This window comes from Protobothrops mucrosquamatus, unplaced genomic scaffold, assembly GCF_001527695.2.
Source record: "Protobothrops mucrosquamatus isolate PMUCROS unplaced genomic scaffold, P.Mucros_1.0 scaffold_78, whole genome shotgun sequence".
Lineage (NCBI taxonomy): Eukaryota > Metazoa > Chordata > Lepidosauria > Squamata > Viperidae > Protobothrops > Protobothrops mucrosquamatus.
The window spans coordinates 179,953-198,781 of record NW_015386154.1 but is presented as its reverse complement, the minus strand read 5'-3'; the positions used below and the strand labels follow the sequence as shown (position 1 = coordinate 198,781).

Below are 18,829 nucleotides of genomic sequence, written 5' to 3'. Positions count from 1 at the left end.
GCCTGCCACCGGAAGTCTTGTTACATTATATTCTTGTGAATGTTGCATATGATTTATCAACTCTGAGTAATTATATTGATAGTTAGAGTCCTAGGTGGATAGTTTAGCATATGCAACCAATGAATTTACAGTATTCTCTCAGCATTCTTCTTCTTTCTGCTAAATTTTATTTTTTAGCACATGCAAATGTTTAGTTTCCTTAATAAACTTGGCTTACAGTGAGGGAAAAAAGTAATTGATCCCTTGCTGATTTTGTACATTTGCCCACTGACAAAGAAATTATCAGTTTATAATTTTAATGGTAGGTTTATTTTACCAGTGAGAAACAGAATAACGCATTTCAAAAAAGTTATAAATTGATTTGCATTTTAATGAGTGAAATAAGTATTTGATCCCCTATCAATCAGCAATATTTCTGGCTCCCAGGTTTATACAGGTAACAAGAGGAGATTAGGAGCACTCTCTTAAAGGGAGTACTCCTAATCTCAGCTTGTTACCTGTATAAAAGACACCTGTACACAAAAGCAATTAATCAGATTCCAAACTCTCCATCATGGCCAAGACCAAAGAGCTATCTAAGGACAAGGCTGGAATAGGCTACAAGACTATTGCCAAGCAGCTTGATGAGAAGGTGACAACAGTTGGTGTGGTTATTCGCAAATGGAAGAAACACAAAATAACTGTCAATCTCCCTTGGTCTGGGGCTCAATGAAAGATCTCACCTTGCGGAGTTCCAATAATCATGAGAACGGTAAGGAATCATCCCAGAACTACATGGGAGGATCTTGTCAATGATCTCAAGGCAGCTGGGACCATAGTCACCAAGAAAACAATTGGTAACATACTACGCCATGAAGGACTGAAATCCTGCAGTGCCCACAAGATCCCCCTGCTCAAGAAAGCACATGTACAGTTTGCCAATGAACATCTGAATGATTCAGAGAACTGGGTGAAAGTGTTGTGGTCAGATGAGAGCAAAATCGAGCTCTTTGGCATAACTCAAATCGCCGTGTTAGGAGGAGCAGGAATACTGCCTGTGACCCAAAAAATACCATCCTCACCATCAAACATGGAGGTGGAAACATTATGCTTTGGGGGTGTTTTTCTGCTTAAGAGGACAGGACAACTTCACTGCATCAAAGGGACGATGAACGGGGCCATGTACCGTCAAATCTTGGGTGAGAACTTCCTTCCCTCAGCCAGGGCATTGAAAGTGGGTCATGGATGGATATTCCAGCATGGCAATGACCCAAAACACACGTCCAGGGCAACGAAGGAGTGGCTCAAAAAGAAGCACATTAAGGTCCTGGAGTGGCCTAGCCTGTCTCCAGACCTTAATCCCATAGAAAATCTGTGGAGGAAGCTGAAGGTTCGAGCTGCCAAACGTCAGCCTTGAAACCTTAATGACTTGGAGAGGATCTGCAAAGAGGAGTGGGACAAAATCCCTCCTGAGATGTGTGCAAACCCTGTGGCCAACTACAAGGAACATTTGACCTCTGTGATTGCCAACAAGGGTTTTGCCATTAAGTACTAAGTCATGTTTTGCGAAGGGGTCAAATACTTATTTCACTCATTAAGATCCAAATCAATTTATAATTGGTTTGAAATGCGTTTTTCTGGATTTTTTTGTTGTTATTCTGTCTCTCACTGTTAAAATAAGCCTACCATTAAAATTATAGACTGATCATTTCTTTGTCAGTGGGCAAACGTACAAAATCAGCAGGGGATCAAATACATTTTTCCCTCACTGTAAATTGGTAATTTGTTTTTCAGATATATCTATGAAACAATTTTTAAAAGAAGTTAGTAAAATTAATTAACTGCAGTATGACTCTTGCTATAAGCTGTCAAAGGGAGTATCAGGTTTTGTTGAGCACTTAGAAAAAAATCATTTTACTTTGAGTCATGTATGGCTGCCTGACTTGTAAATCAGGATATATCCAGATTCAATCCTCTGGAAGGAAGGGAAAAAGGAGATTTTTTTTCAGCAGTACCCATCTTTAAAGTCTCTGTATTTTTGCAGTTGAAGTTGAATGAATATCAGTCCTCTTAAAGCATTTCATTTCCTATGTCTAATGGGACTCTCTCTCTTGTATTTTTTCTTTTGAAGAGACATTTCTGCTGAAATAGCTAATGTTTTGTTGTTTCTATACCTGTAACTCAAATTAACTATCATTAAAAAAACACTATTCTGGATTTTTAGAGAATTGTGTTCAATCATAATGGTGATGGCGCTTTGCCTCGAAGTGACCCTATTTTGTCTGCCTCTGAGAAAGGTAAGCATCATTTATTTTAATATTCTACCTTATCTTTTTCTAAAGTACAAAAGACAGTTAACAACCAAATGTAAAGCAGTATTTATTCATGTAATAATTTCTATGTTCACCATTAATGCCACAATTGATATTGTATCTCAGATACCAAACATATATTAAGTGATCTCAAATATGCTGCATATATTTCTGATATTTATGTTAATTCTCAAAAGTTTTAACAATTAATATCTATATTGTCATGACTTAACAGCTGTAAATAGCACTCCCAGTAGTTGGAGCCTGGAAAGTGGGAAAGAAGCCAAAAACATATCAGAGAGTGGAAAGCTCATGTTTCCTCCTGTGCCACCCCGTCCCACTGGTATGTTTGTATTTCATGAGTCTTCTTTTTTTAATACAACTACGGTAGCTCTACACACATTGTAACTAACCCTGGATCCTGCTTGGATGTGATTTTGGCTTCCTATTACATACCAGAAGAATACCAGATGATTTTAGAACAGGAACAGGAAACCAACAAGGAGGATTGAGGTACTGTAGAAAGGAAAAATTAATTTTGGAGAAAATACTGCAAGTGGAACAAATATTGAGGAGGACAATTAATGTTTCATGTTGAAACAACAAAGCAAGTTATATTCCTGAATTCTGGAATAAAGAGATGGCACAGCTTTCGGTGTGGAGCTTTGTCTGTAATGGTCCTTAGTTCTGCATGCCCATGAGCAACCTGATAATTTGGTGTAATGGTTAAGGAACCAGACTAGAAATTGGGAGACTGAGTTCTAGCCTTGCCTTAAGCACAAAGCCAGCTGGGAGACTTTGGTCCAGTCACTCTCTCTTAGCCCCAGGAAGCAAGCAATGTCAAGCCACTTCCGGAAAACTTGTCAACAAAACTGGAGGGACTTGCTGAGATCTGCAATCAAACAGTGAATATGATAGGAATAGAAACAATCACAACAAAATTCAAGCAGTGATTAAGTAAAATGAATTTAATTATTTCTCAGATTTTCAGTATCTTTCTTTTCTGCCACATTTAAAAATTATAGTTTTGTGATAATTCTGGGAAGCAACTTTGAAAGGATTTGGGAACCCTAGATTGTGCAGTTTTATTTGGAAAATAGTTGATCTGGCATTCATTATAAGTATGTTATTGCTTTTGCTATACTTTTGGCTTTGCCTGTCATGGAAACTGAGGGAAAGATTGAGAGGAGTACTTTGGGATGTTATTGTTTTGTTGTGAATCTCAGCAATTGGGTGGCAAAGCCAGTACAATTTAATTTTTAATAGGCCTGGTGGTCCAAGCTTCTTTAGAGAAATAAGAAGACGTTATAATGATTAATTTTCCAATGACACTTTTAAATTTAGTTCTGTTACTAGCTTCTGATCTTCAGGAAAGACATTTTAGTGGTTACCAAACATATGTATTTTAAGTTTTATGATAAGATGGACATATAATCTCTAATTACTATTTTCAACCTTCTAAAATATTACAGTACTGAAGTAGTTTCCACAGGTACCTTTTTTTAACTATGTGGTTAATTCAAACCAATCTGGCCCTAGTCTGATAATTCATTTTATTATCTTATACTATTTCTTACTTGAGATTTATATGACAGAGAAGTGAATAGAGTGAACTTACCTTAACCAAGATTCCCCAATAGAGATATTAACTTTACTGGATACTCTCAGTTCATGTTTATCTTTTTATAAAATTTCTATTATTATAAAGTATTTTCAGATTCAGTGCTTCATGCTTATTTTGTCCAGGATATTTTTTTTTCTGGTTATCTGTCACTGGTTTAATGGGAAGCTCTATGTTTTCTATCTGAGGTCCACATGTTTTTAATCCTGTTGCAATTTTACAATCTACATTTTTATCAACATATTATAAGATGTGTATTTTATAAATCTGAGTGTAAAATGCATATGCATTTTTTCCTTCCCCACTCCTCTCTCACACACATTTTTCATTTTGGCTAGGTTGTTCATTTCTATCAAGCCATCACAGCCCTCTTATTCTAAACTATGTTAATTCATGTGAAAATGATTTTCTCCACAGCATCACCAGCTCGACACATAACCTCAGTTTCTCTTTCTTCTGCTGGAAGATCTCCATTGAAGGTACTGTTTTGCCTTCAATACATTTAGAAGCAGAACTGCACTGTTTATTTCTCATGATTTACATTGTGGCTGACTTTTCACCTTCAAAACATAATGTATATTTATGCCTTCCCAATTTGTGCTCTGTGATGGGTCTAAAGAACTAAGCTTTTTAGTCATTTCTGTTCTGATAAACAAGCAGATCACGTAAAGGTCCATAAAAGACAATAGGTTGAATCTTAATTTTAATTTCTCTCACTCTACACTATAATTTAACATAATAGCACATCCAATGGTGAGATTCAGCCGGTTCGCACCACTTCAGCAGAACGGGTAGCTAATTTTTTGTTGCCCAGGCCCAGAATGGATTTCCGGAAGCAGCATCCACACAGAGAACTGGTTGTTCACATATTTGAATCCCACCACTGAGCATATCCATGCAATTCCAAGAGCATTCACAATGGATGATTGCTGTTCAAGATATATTAAATCCAAATCCTTTTTGAGCAGTGAGGCTCTTTCAAGTTCTTTGGGATATGATTTCTCCCAACATTCATAGGTTATTGAATTTGGTTTCTTTCTTTTCTTTCTTTCTTTCTTTCTTTCTTTCTTTCTTTCTTTCTTTCTTTTTTCTTTCTTTCTTTCTTTCTTTCTTTTTCTTTCTTTCTTTCTTTCTTTCTTTCTTTCTTTCTTTCTTTCTTTCTTTCTTTCTTTCTTTCTTTCTTTCTTTCTCCCTTTCCCTCTCTTTCTCTTGAAGGCACCACCAATATTGCATAGTTCACTTGTCTACTATATTAGCTTTCTGTGGTCTGATATAATAAATAACACAAATATAGATGGGAGATTGTAATTTAAAAGTAGATACAAACCACAGTAATTCAAGGTTTTATAGTATCAATGAATGAGCACCATTCAGTTTTTGATGTTCAAGCCACAAAACTGTTATGTTATAACAATAAATATTGTTATAATAACATGGACAATAACTAATGTAAAGGCATGTTCCTCTACTTTTCCCTCTTAGTCCCTTCTTTCTATTTCCAGACTAATTTTTTCTTTTCTAAACGCAGGGTTCTGTACAATCATTTTCACCATCTCCTATGGACTACCATTCGTCAGGGCTCATTTCCAACTCTCCAGTCTTGTCTGGAAGTTACAGCAGTGGCATTTCTTCACTTAGTCGATGTAGCACATCTGAAACATCTGGTTTTGAAAGTCACATCAATGAACATCCAGTTCCTCTTTCTAATTGCAACATTTCCGAAGAGCTAATAAGAAAAGAGAACAAGACTCCTCCGCCTTATAGTGTTTATGAGAGGACTCTGAGGCGTCCTGTCCCACTACCTCACAGCCTTTCCATTCCCATTCCTACAGATCCACCAGTGTTACCTCCAAAACCTTTGTTGGTCAGACCAAGCAATTTGGAGAATAGCAGCAAGAGAATGGAACAGGTCCCTCGACCTAAGCCTCTTCCACGGAAAGTCTCTCAGTTATAAATAAAAGTCAAAAAGTCATTTTTTGAATGTTTTAAATGAAAAACATATCTAATATAGGCACTTTAATATTTGTCACAAATTTTCTTTCTGGTGATTTTTAAAAACTGCTTAACTTTAAGTACTTAATTTTAAGTACTAGCTTAAAAAGCCAGAACCTAGAGAGAATGAGACTGAAAATACTATATTTAGCATAGCATACAGCAAATGTGATTCTGCATTTAAATTCAAACCTGGAGCCTAACTGTTCAAACAATATCAAAGCATACTTCCCCTTGACAGCCTCATATTAGCGCAATGTACTTTCTGATAGAATAAAATTTGGTTTGAAGTTAATGAATCCAATAAAGCTCTTGTGGTTTGTGATCACATTGCACTGGAAAAGACCCTATTACAAGGATGTTGTAGCTGAATTTCCAGAAAAAAATGTTTGGGTTGCTTTCTTTCTACTGTCATGTTACTGCGTCTTATTCAATATTTGTATGTATACTTGTCTCTTAGAGATCTTTTTTCTAGCATTCTGATAATGGTTAGTTTACATACTTGTAGAATTTTCCCCCTCCCATTTTATTTTATTTTAGATAGGTGCAATTTACACTTCCCTGAAGATAATAAACGTTAATAATGATTGTATTATAGAAAATGTAACAATATATAAAGTTATTTTTTTAAATAGACATGATTTCAGACACAGAAACTGACTCTGCGGATTATTTTAATGGCCAAAATGAATACATTATTTTAATTGTGAATCAAGAAAAAAAACCACTGTCAGACTCAAAGATGAAAACGCTGAAAGCAATTGAGTGCAAGCAAATGTTCAAGAGAATGAGGCTATTTACAAGTAGAATTAATTGAAGCAGCAAATTTTTAAAGACAAGATTCAGACTTTTTTTTATTATATATAAAGTTTCTGAATGGAAGTTCTTCCATTCTATTGCTGTATATTCCACTGCAAAAATGTGGAGTAAATAAGTAATTTACGGGATAGTGGTTTAGATGGTGGGAAGAGAGAACTTTTTAGGGCACAAACAGAAAATTTGTTGGCAACTAAAAGTAATCCAGATTTCAGCCCCAATCCTGCAAAATGTTTTTTCTGAAAGTGCTTTTACTCATCTCATATGGAGCCCTAATTGGCATTTTGCTAGAAAGCTCCTATGTTTTGAAAGCTCATACTTAGTTCTATAATTGTATAAACTAAACATAAAAACAAGCATATAGGCAATTTTTCTTTCTTATTTCTCCCTCCCCACCACAAAATTAAATCATACCATTAAAGTTACCTCCCTGTTTTGTTGGGAAACTTGTGTTGATTTTATCAGTTTACTTTATTAATAGCTTAACTGGAATATTATTGACCACTTTATTCCCTCAATGGGAAACCCTCAGCAGGTATATGCTGTTAATGGTAGCTATAGAAGTTTTATATAATAAATGTTCAAGTATTTTTGTACATAACTGGTTAATTTTAATAAGAACAATTATGTTTGGGGGAGGAAAGCAAATGGCTGTGTATGCAGTAAGATTGTTATAATTATGCCAAATACTTTATGTAATTGGGGGAACAAGGACACGGAGTAATATTTGTACATATGTTTTTAACAATAATTCTGCCATATTGATTGTATAACTTTTAATGTCAAAAATAACCTGTTTAGCAAAAGTGTTTACAACTGGAAAAAGGGGATAAAATTTAGGTTTATAGGTGGCTGATTTTGAGGTCTGAGATTTCTGAACTTGCTTGATCATAACATTTTTTGTGTCTGCATAACTACATTTTTGGAATCGTTAATTACATATTTATGCTTTTAAAATATATTGCAATTTAAATAAACTGTCACAAACTGGATAACAGATCTAGTTTGATCCCTTCCTATATTAAATTTAGAATTAAATCAGTGTTTGCCTGGTGCTTCAGCTTAGACTGAATCAGTATTATATTTTGCTTGTCCATTTTTAAAATATGCTTGATAGTAAGCAAAATTTTTACTCATGTGCATAAATTACTGACGTCTGCTTAGCAGCAAAACATTTTAATGTAGTTTGTTTACAGATAATGATATTGGTTGTTGAGAAACCGTAAATACAAAATAAAATTGATTCAAATTCATTGTCCAGTTTTATTTTCTTCTGAGTGGTGCATTATAAATCCATTTGTGAGGAAATTAAAATAGACACTTATTTTTGATTAAGCTTCATATATGATTTTAAGAAACAGAGATGAAACCCAAAATCTTTTTTTGTTTCCTCTCTCCAGCACAATTCCATAATTTATCTTATTTATTATCATTTTCATGATACCCTAGTCAAATGAGTCTGTGTGATAAACTCTATCCAAAACTGCAATAACTAACAAGAAAACCACATAAAATCAAGTAGCCTGTTTCTATTGTCACTAAGTGTGAAATAAATGAAAATCCACCAATGTATGTATTTAGCATCTGAGGACCAGGAGCAATATATATATCATCAGGGATACAACTGAGAAGGCCTGCTTCCTCGAATGCACCTTATGTCAGGCTGGGATCTTAAGCAGGGGCTCTGGATAATCCAGCTGCACAGGCTGTATCTTTTGATGTGGTTGGTTACCATGGTATTTAGGAATTTATATCTGGCACTTTGAATTGAGATCAGAAATCTATCAGTCAGTACAATACCTGTAAAAATGATTTCATCTCTTAAAGATCCTCTTGCTGTCATTCTGTGAAAGAGGAAGTATCACTTGCATAATTCAATTTGGATGAGAATATTTCAAATACAGAAAAGCATTTGGTTATATAGAACAATGAAATGACAATTCTGGGAAGAAGAAACTGACAGCTGAAGGCTGTGTTAGACTTCTGTGTCACTGCATGTCAGGGAACATACGGTATGTGTTATTTGGAAATGATTGCAAAGTTGTTGCACTTATGCTTCTGCAAATGTTAACATTTAAGGCAGGGCTTTTCAACCAGTGGTACGGGTACCACCTGTGGTACACTGGCACCTGGCAGGTGGTACGCGACCAACCTAGAAAAGTGGTAGTGGGGGAGGGGAATGAGCTGAACCGGTGGCAGCACCGCACAAGCCTGGAGCTCGGCGCTGATCCTGGCACTTTTGCTGAGCCCAGAAGAAGTGCCGATCAGCTGGAATGTTGCAGCATCTCCAGGGTCTTGTGATTTACATTCAGATGCTTGGCAACTGATCCATATTTATGACGGTCACAGTGTCCCAGGGTCATGTGAAGTGATCAAAACCTGCTACAACCACCCAGCAGATGGGTGGAATAAAAACCAAACAGCCCCCACCCCACCTCCGCTGCCAATCCCCAACAGAAATGCTCACAACAATGAAAACCTCGAAAAGGAGGAAGAGCGCCGCTGGGTGGGCAGGCAGGTGTCTTGCTCGGCTGTGGCTTGGGGGGCACTTTTTTCAGTGCCATTATAACTTCGAACAGTCATTAAGCGAACTGTTGTAAGTCGAGGACTACATGTACTTTATCACTTTTTTTCCTTTTTTTTTTTTTTGGTCATCAAGTTTTTGACACCTTGCTAGGTGACTGGTGGTATTCGGATATTGCCATATCCTAAAAGTGGTACAATGGGTGAAAAGGTTGAAAAGCCTGATTTAAGGGACACTCAAACAATACAGCAGGAAGTCAAATCAACCAATCTGCAGGCAAGACACATATCTCCACACAATACATAGTTGAGATTTGGGAGGTGTGCATGTCGGCCCATCTGCAACCATCTACACTTGCCCATCAACCCCTTTGTAGGTATGTGTTGATGCCTATGCCCACTTACCGAGAAGTCCAAATCAAGCTTAACTTGCCAAAAAAAACTTATGTTCTTTCATGGCAATATGCTATCAAGGAACTTGGAACAAGGAAAAAACCATAACATGAATAATGTTAAAACAATTTCCTCTTTCTTTCTCTTTCTTCTTAAATAAATAGACAGTAAAATAATTTTTTAAAAAATATTTTATGATATGAAAGAAGTGTTATCTTGGATTATATATTAACAAAATTTGATAAATAGGAAACATAGTATCTAAGTCGGGTGTCAAACTCAATTTCATTGAGGGCTGCATCAGCATTGCGGTTGCCCTCAGGGGGCCGGGTGGGTGTGGCCAGGGTGGGTGCGACCTACTGGGTGGGTGTGGAGTAGGTGTGGCCTACTGGGTGGGCGTGGCCAGCTCACCTTGAGCACCTGCGGCACCAAGCCAAGCCCCACTTCCCCAAGGGGCACATAGCTGCACTTACCTCCTCAAGGCTGCTGCTGTGCTTGCTCTCCTTAGCCAGGTTGTTCATGATAGGTACAAGGGCAAAGTCAGAGGGAGGCCTATTCCCTCTCTATGGGAGAGCCGGCTTTGTATCCAAAGCTTCCTTAGCAATAGGATGGGAGACCCCAGGATAGGCCAGGAGGAGGGGTCAAGGGGATGGTGAAAGGGCAGCAGGGCAGGACTAAGGCAGGACTTCCCTCAGACCCTCCCTCTCCTTCTTTCCTTCCTTCCTTCCTAAGTACAGAGTGGTGGGAAAATATTTGAGATGAGGGAGGGAGAAAAAAAGGCAAGAAATGCAGCTGGGGAGGTGTCACCGTTTGTGAGGAATGAAGAAATGCACCATCGCCTAGAAGTGGCCAGCACATGGCCCTCACCTACTTCACATATCTGGCTTGGTGGGCTCTGGGGGAGGGGATGCCATGAGCAGCGTGAGAGTCAACGTTACCTGCGCAATGCCGCCCAGCCCCCAGCCTGCCCGGTTTCAGCAGGCAGCGGGGCGCTCTCCTCACAGCGCCGAGAGGCTGAGCCAGATGGCGCGAATCCGAAAACAAGCATGAGGCCGTCCAGCCTCCAGCCTGCCTGGTTTCAGCAGGCAGCGGGGTGCTCTCCTCACAGAGCTGAGAGGCTGAGCCAGGAGGTGCAAAGCTCGCCAGCTTTACACCTTGCTCCCTGCTGAAACTGGGCAGGCTGGGGGCTGGGCAGCATTGTATTTCTCATCAGATTTGTGCCATCCAGCTCAGCTCTTGGCGCTGTGAGGAGAGCGCCCCACCCCAAAACCGGGCAGGCTGGGGGCTGGGCGGCCTTGCACTTCTTTTTGGATTCGCACTGTCCGGCTCAGCCTCTCAGCGCTGAGGAGAGTGCCCCGCTGCCTGCCAAAACCCCTCCCCCAGAGCCCATCAAGCCGGATATGTGAAGTAAACGAGGGCCATTAGCTGGCCACTTCTAAGCGATGGTGCATTTCTTCATTCCTCACAAAGGGTGACACCTCCCCAGCATGCACCCAGGGGGCGGGGCCGATGCGGCAGGGGCTGGTTCCTCGCTGTTTCCAGACAGCCTTGTGAAGCTAAGACTGAATGCGTTTCAGCATAGATGGCCACCACAAAATTGTACATTGGCTCCTGGCTGGCCTGGGCCAGGGCCAAGGCAGCGGGGGCCGTTCCCTCACTGTTTCCAGGATGGCTTCGTGGGCCACATGAAACCACCTCGTGGGCCGCATCTGGCCCCTGGGCTTTGTGTTTGACATGTCTAAGTAAATATTAGACTTGTAATAGTATAAAAAGAAGTGGCTTTCAAAATGTTTTAAAGCATTTTGCTTTAAAAAGCTTTTTTTTAAAAAAAAAGATTTCAAAATATAGCTTTTGAATAATATTTATCCTATGGCTTCATCTTGGGGGCACAAGTATGGATGACCAGTGGCAGACAACTTATAAATAAAGCTTCTAATTCGTTGCTGGTGCTTCTTGAACAATATCAGTTGAATGAACTAAAAACACAATTGTTAAGATAATCAGTGCAGGAGCTATAATTGGTTATGTGCCATCAAGTTTGTTTTGCTTGTTCTCCAGGATGATTTGTACCCAATCTTGCCCCTAGGTCATTCAACAGTTCACCCAGCATCATTGTAATTGAGTCCATTCACCTTGCTGCTGGTGGCCTTCTGTTTCCTTCCACTTCTCTATGGACTTCTCCAGGGAGTTGGGTGTTCACATAATGTGTGCAGAATAGAATATTTTAATTCTGTACATTTGTGTCTCAAGGTAAAATTCTGGATTGATTGATTGATTCAATGATGATTTTGTTTTCTTGTTCTTCATAGAATACAGTGTCACAGGAAAATCATTGCCAGTGCAAGTACAGACACATAATGGCATCTAAAATTTTAAAATTATGTTCATCTTCTCCCAGTCCAGCCTCTCCCACTGTATATTCAGCATATAGATTGAATAGGAAAGGCGATAATAAATAGAGACTTGTCTCACTTCTTTGCTGATTTGAAGCCAAGCTATTTGCCATATTTCATCTGCACTGTAGCTTCGTGTCCTATGTATCAGTTTCAGAGGTGAACAATAAAATGTTCTAGGTTCTCATTTTCCAAAGGATATTTCACAGCTTAAAAACATATTGACGGATGATAAATAATAGAAAGCCAGAGTTTTCCTGGGAGCAGCAGCCATTGGGAAGGAATTCTTTGCTACACAGGCTACAGAATCAAGTCCTTTCTTTTATATTATACTTTCCATTATCTTATTAAATCAAGGCAGTATGGTCAATTCTCATGTTTCAAAATCTGTCTGATTGATGAACACGTTCGATAAAGAAAAAAGTGGCCCCAGAAGCTGGACTTCCTGTTTACTTTGTAGCCAAACTAGGACTACATAACAGAAGCTGCACCTAGAAATCAGAGAATGATTCCATAGCAGATTAGCTAGGTCAGTGGTGGCGAACCTTTTAGAGACCGAGTACCCAAACTGCAACCCAAAACCCACTTATGTATCGCCGGGAGGCGGGTGGGCGTGGCTACAGTGATCATGGCAGACTGGGTGGGCGTGGCCAGGGTGGGCATGGCCAGCTCGATGTTGCTCCTGGGAAGGGATGCCTGTGGGGGCCAGGGAGGGGTAGATCCAGGGGGTCTCTGGCGGGTGGGGCAGTGGGCAGGAGGGCGTCTTGCTCAGCTGATGGCTTGGGGGTAAGGAGCAGCTACACCCCCTCCCAAACGCTGCCATCTCCCCCCTCCAGGCTGGGGCTGGTCAGATTCTGCCCGTGAGCAGCGCTGCGCCCATCCCCAGCCAGCCCTCCTCCTCCATCCTCCTGCGGGCAGACCGCAGCTTATGAGCTGGGCGGCGCCTCTCCCCGCACGCGTCCTAAAGCGGAGGAGCCAGGAAGCCGCGACTCTCGCTCCCCTCCAGCCTCCATCTGCCTGAGGCCCAAGCTTGGCGCGCCCGGCTGGCCAGCAATGGGCTGGAGAGTGCGGGACGGTGGCAGCCGCCCTGGGACAAGGGGTGGGCGCTCCTGATGTCCGCAGGGGAAGAAGCAGCATAGAGACTCTATGCCAGTGATGGCGAACCTTTTAGAGACCGAGTGCCTAAACTGCAACCCAAAACCCACTTACTGTATGCATTGTCGGGTGCCGGGTGGGTGTGGCCACGGTGGTAACAGCAGACTGGGTGGGACTAAAAAGTTCAATCAATCAATTCCAACTTTGCAAGTTCTTTTTTTTCCTGCGAGAAGTGGAAATTGACTGATTGAACCTTTTTTTTTGTACACGACGACGGAGGCCTAAAGCGAAAAGGTTTTATAAAACCCAGCTGAAGGCCTAGGACTGGGGCGATGGCGTGCGTGCCTGCAAGAGGGCTCTGAGTGCCGCCTCTGGCACCCATGCCATAAATTCGCCACCACTGCTCTATGTCCAGTCCAGCCCCGGCACGGCAAGCGAGGCAACAGCCCCACGTGCATCCAACCCAACCCTCGCAGAGCACTATTCCCCCACCGCCCCAACCCAACCCTCGCAGAGTGTCCTCCTCCCGCCGCTCCGACCCAACCCTTGCAGAGCCCCGACCCGGTTCCTTACCTCCACCCGGCTTGTTCCGTGGCTTCATGGCACGGAACATTGGGTAGGAGGCCGGTTTCAGTGTAACGTGGCTGTTTGCCACCTCGCGTATTGCGCCCAATGCTGCTGCAATGTGGCTTGGCTGAAAGCAGCCGTAGAACAAATGGGGCAGGTTCCCCCTCACCCACTGCACAGATTGCGCTGCCACCGCTGCTTCCCCCACCCGCCGCAGAGATTGCGCTGCCGCCGATTACCCCCACCCACCGCATGGATCGTGCTGTTTTTCCCACCGCATGGATTGCGCTGCCGCCGTTTCCCCTGACACGCCACACAGATCGTGCTGCCATTCCCCCACCGCACGGAATGCGCTGCCGCCACCACCGCACGGATTGTGCTGCTGCTGCCGCTTGAAAAATGCCCCTGCTGCCTGGATCTATGCCTGCAGAATGATTTCGCGCCCCCCATGACCGATTCGGGCGGCAGAGGCCTTTTCCAAGCCTCTGGAGCTCAGATCCATGGCTCCGGGGCGATTTTGCGGCGCTCCAACAGCCCGATCCAGGCTCCGGAGGCCTGGAAAAGGCCTCTGCTGCCCGGGTTCTGCAAGCATAGATCCAGGCGGCAGAGGCCTTTTTCAGGCCTCTGAAGCCTGGTTTGGGCCGCTGCGGTGCTGCAAAATCGCCCTGGAACCATGGATCCGAGCTCCAGAGACTTGCAAAAGGCTGCCCGGATCGGCCGTGGGGGGGGGGGCGAAATCGCTCTGCAGGCTTACCTGGACTCGCGCTGGTAGCTGCCTCCACCATCCAGCCCATTGGTCTCTGGTGGAGGGGGGTGGTACTGGGGTGGGTGCCCTCCTTTCCTTCCTCCCTCCCATTATCCAGCGCTACGCTCCCCAGACCCCAGCCTGGAGAAAATCACGGCCCTCCCTGTGTGCGCGAAGAGGCAGAGGAGAGTGCCACCTTTAGAACATGACAATATTCCCAGTACCAGCTTAGCAAGGTGTCAAAAACTTTATTGAACAACGAAAAAACATGAAAAAGTGTACCCATTTGCCACACTTTTAATGGGAAACTTGTGCCTGCTTCTTAATAATAATAAAATAATAATAATAATAATAATAATAATAATAATAATAATAATAATAATAATAATAATAATAATAATAATAATAATAATAAAGTTGGAAGGGACCTTGGAGGTCATCTAGTCCAACCCCCTGCTCAGGCACAAAACCCTATACCATTTCAGACAAATGGCCGTCCAGTCTCTTCTTAAAAACTTCCAGTGTTGGAGCATTCACCACTTCTGGAGGGAGGTTGTTCCACTGGTTAATTGTTCTAACTGTCAGGAAGTTTCTCCTTAGTTCTAGGTTGCTTCTCTCCTTGATTAGTTTCCATCCGTTGCTTCTTGTCCTGCCTTCAGGTGCCTTGGAAAATAGCTTGACTCCCTCTTCTTTGTGGCAGCCCCTGAGATATTGGAACACTGCTATCATGTCCCCCCTCTTCCTTCTCTTCATTATACTAGACATACCCAATTCCAGCAGCCGTTCCTTATATGCTTTGGCCTCCAGTCCCCCGATCATCTTTGTTGCTCTTCTCTGTACTCTTTCTAGAGTCTCAACATCTTTTTTACATCGTGGTGACCAAAACTGGATGTAGTATTCCAAATGTGGCCTTACTAAGGCATTGTAAAGTGGTATTAATACTTCATGTGATCTTGATTCTATCCCTCTGTTAATGCAGCCCAGCACTGTGTTGGCCTTTTTGGCAGCTGCAGCACACTGCTGGCTCATATTTAAGTGATTGTCCACTAGGACTCCGAGGTCCCTCTCACAGTTACTACTACTGAGCAAGGTACCCCCTATACCAGGGGTCGGCAACCTGCGACAGTGAAAGAGCCACTTGGACCCATTTCCCTCGCAAAAGAAAAAAATGGGAGCCGCAAAATGTATGCGCGCATGCACAAGAACACGGGGCTTGATTAAAGAGTGGAGCTTAAGGCGAGACATGTGCCGGCCCTGCCCCCCATCCAGCTCTGGTATGGACGACTCTGCTGTCCTGGCTTCTCCTCCCTTCGGAAAAGACTGCTCTCTCCCTGCCCCACGCTCTCCCTCTCTGGGACTTTCTTCTTTCCGCCTTTTGGCGCGAAGGTTCCCAGGGAGCAGAGGAGGAGGCTGACGGGGAGAAAGAGCTGCTGCGGTGAATCTTCTGAGATGGCAGCAGACGGCTGCTCGGGCTCGCCTATCTCAGCCTGTTGCGGGAGGCTGGAGTTGAGGCTTCTGGCTCGCTCTGGGAGGGGTGCTCGGAAAAGAAGAGGATGGGAAGTGGAAAGTGGGAGAAAGGACGTCTTCCAGCTCTCTGCGGTTCTTTCGCTGGGAGGGCGAGGAAGCAGCAGTTCTGCTCCGTGGGAGGTGGGAGCAGACAGCCACTCCTTCAAACTTTGCCAAATGACTCCAGGAGCAAAGCGAGCTCCGAGTCCCCGGAATGTCAACTTTGCGAAAGAGGGAGGCGGTGGTGGGATTAAAATAAAATGGGGGGGAGGTTGAGGAAACCCAGCAGACGCCTACATCAGAGGGCCAGCAAGAAAGGCAAGATAATGGAGAGGAAAAAAGCTTTCCGGGCTTGTGCACAGACATAGCTGACTCCTCCTCGTCTTCTGCCTTTGCTGCATCTCCTGTGGAGACGCGTTTGCATCTCTCTGTGTCTCTGCCACTCAAAGCCATCCTGCAGCTCGTTCTTGAAGCGATTTCAATCGGCCCCTTCATTGGCAAGAGTCCCCATGGAAGTCAGTGGAGGTCCGCGGCGACTCGAAAAGCCAGCCGCAGCACCTCCAAGTCCGTTGATTTTACCGGCTCAGCGGCCCGGGGACAGCCAGAAACCAAACCCTCCGCCACCCGGCCGGGAGAGACACAAGGCCGGCTCAACGGCCCAGGGACAGGCAGGAACCGATGCCCCTGCCGGCCGCCGCTGCTGCCCAGCCCGGGGAGACTCGAGGCCAGCTCAGCGGCCCGGGGAGGGGCAGGAACTGATGCCCCCGCCAGCCCCCGCGCCTCCCCAGCCCGGGGAGACACGATGCCAGCTCAGCGGCCCGGGGACAGCCAGAAACCAATGCCCCTGCTATCCCCCATCCCCGCCGCGCCTCCCCAGCCCAGGGAGACATAAGGCTGGCTCAGCAGCCCGGGGACGGCCAGAAACCAATCCCCCCGCCGCCTGCCACCCGGCCCGGAGAGACACGAGGCCGGCTCAACGGCCCAGGGACAGGCAGGAACTGATGCCCCTGCCGGCCGCCGCTGCTGCCCAGCCAGGGGAGACGCGAGGCTGGTTCAGCGGCCCGGGGACGGCCAGAAACCAATGCCGCCGCCCCTGCCGCGCCTCCCCAGCCCGGGGAGACACGAGGCCGGCTCAGCGGCCCAGGGATGGCCAGAAACCAATGCCTCCACCAGCCCCCACCTCCGCCACGCCTCCCCAGCACGGGGAGACACGAGGCCGGCTCAGCAGCCCGGGGACGGCCAGAAACCAATGCCCCCAGCGCCTGCCGCCCAGCCCGGGGAGATGCGAGGCCGGCTCAGCAGCCCGGGGATGGCCAGAAACCAATGCCCCTGCCGGCCGCCATTGCTGCCCAGCCCGGAGACACACGAGGCTGGCTCAGTGGCCCTGGGAGAGGCAGGAACCGATGCCCCCGCCGGCCACCAGCCTTGCTGCCCAGCCCGGGGAGACACGAGGCCGGCTGAGTAGCCTGGGGAGGGGCAGGAACCGATGCCCCCACCAGCCGCCGCGCCTCCCCAGCCCGGGGGAGACGCGAGGCCGGCTCAGCGGCCCCAGGACAGCCAGAAACCAATGCCCCCGCCAGCCCCCCTGCCGCACCTCCCCAGCCCGGGGAGACACGAGGCCAGCTCAGCAGCCCGGGGAGGGGCAGGAACCGCTGCCCCCACCGGCCGCTGCCCCCACCGGGCCTACTGCCCGGCCCGGGGAGGGGCAGGAACCGATGCCCCTGCTGGCCGCCGGCTCCACCAGGCCTGCTGCCCAGCCCGGGGAGACACGAGGCCAGCTCGGCTGCCCCTCTGCCTGGTGCAGGTAAGCCCCCTCCCTCCCCCCCACTCACCCTCCATCTCCGGCTCTGCTGCTGCTTGTCCAACCAGGGCCGCGGCTTGCGGGAGGGCTGGCCGTCTCAACGGAGGCTCTGCTGGGCCGCTCCCAGCATGCACCTCGGACCGGGCCAGCCCCAGAAAGGCCCATCCTGGCCACCCTTCTCCCAGGGGGCAGAGCACCTGGCTGCAGGGCCAATCAGGAGCTCTGCGAGGGGGCAAATCTGCATGAGAGAGAGAGAGAGAGAAGGGAAGCGCAAGTGCCTCTCTGTCTCTGTCTCTCTCTGAAAATGGCGGAGGAGGCTCAGGAGCCGCAGGAGGTGGCTCAAAGAACCGCATGCGGCTCCGGAGCCGCGGGTTGCCAACCCGTGCCCTATACTATACCTGTACATTTGGTTTTTCTTGCTAAATGTAGAACCTTACTTTTTTCACCATTGAATTTCATTTTGTTAGATAGCACCCAGTGTTCAAGTCTGTCCAGGTCCTCCTGTATCTTAAGCCTGTCTTCTGGAGTATTGGCTATTCCTGCCAGCTTGGTGTCATCCGCAAATTTGATGAGTTTCCAATCTATCCCCTCGTCCAAATCATTGATGAAGATGTTGAAGAGCACTGGGCCTAGAACAGAGCCCTGGGGCACCCCAGTACACACTTTCCTCCATGTAGATGCGGTTCCATTGAGGACCAAACGCTGAGTACGGCCGGTCAGCCAGCTACGAATCCATCTGGTGGTGATGCTGTCTAACCCACATTTTTCTATCTTATCGAGTAGTAGGTTGTGATCTACTTTATCAAATGCCTTACTGAAGTCTAAGTAAATTATATCCACAGCATTCCTCTGATCCACTAATTTTGTCACTTGGTTAAAGAATGCAGTAAGATTTGTCTGGCATGATCTGTTTTTGACAAACCCATGTTGGCTTTTAGTAATGACTTTGTTTGCCTCTAGGTGTTCGCTGATTCGTTGTTTGATTATCTTTTCCAGAATCTTCCCAGGTATTGAGGTCAGGCTGATAGGTCTGTAATTTCCTGGGTCCATTTTTTTTCCTTTTTTGAAGATGGGAACTACATCAGC

General features: G+C 45.3%; 1 protein-coding gene across 1 annotated transcript in view; it reads left to right on the top strand.

Annotated features, from left to right (window-relative positions):
- Positions 1-7,952, top strand: part of DOCK4 (dedicator of cytokinesis 4) — a 246,511-nt gene extending 238,559 nt beyond the window's left edge. The window contains exons 35-38 of the mRNA XM_015814036.1: positions 2,204-2,276; positions 2,527-2,634; positions 4,330-4,391; positions 5,441-7,952. Coding sequence (XP_015669522.1) covers positions 2,204-2,276; positions 2,527-2,634; positions 4,330-4,391; positions 5,441-5,866 — 669 coding nt within the window. The 3' untranslated portion in view covers positions 5,867-7,952. The remainder of the gene's footprint in view (positions 1-2,203; positions 2,277-2,526; positions 2,635-4,329; positions 4,392-5,440) is intronic.
- The last annotated feature ends 10,877 nt before the right edge of the window (positions 7,953-18,829 follow it).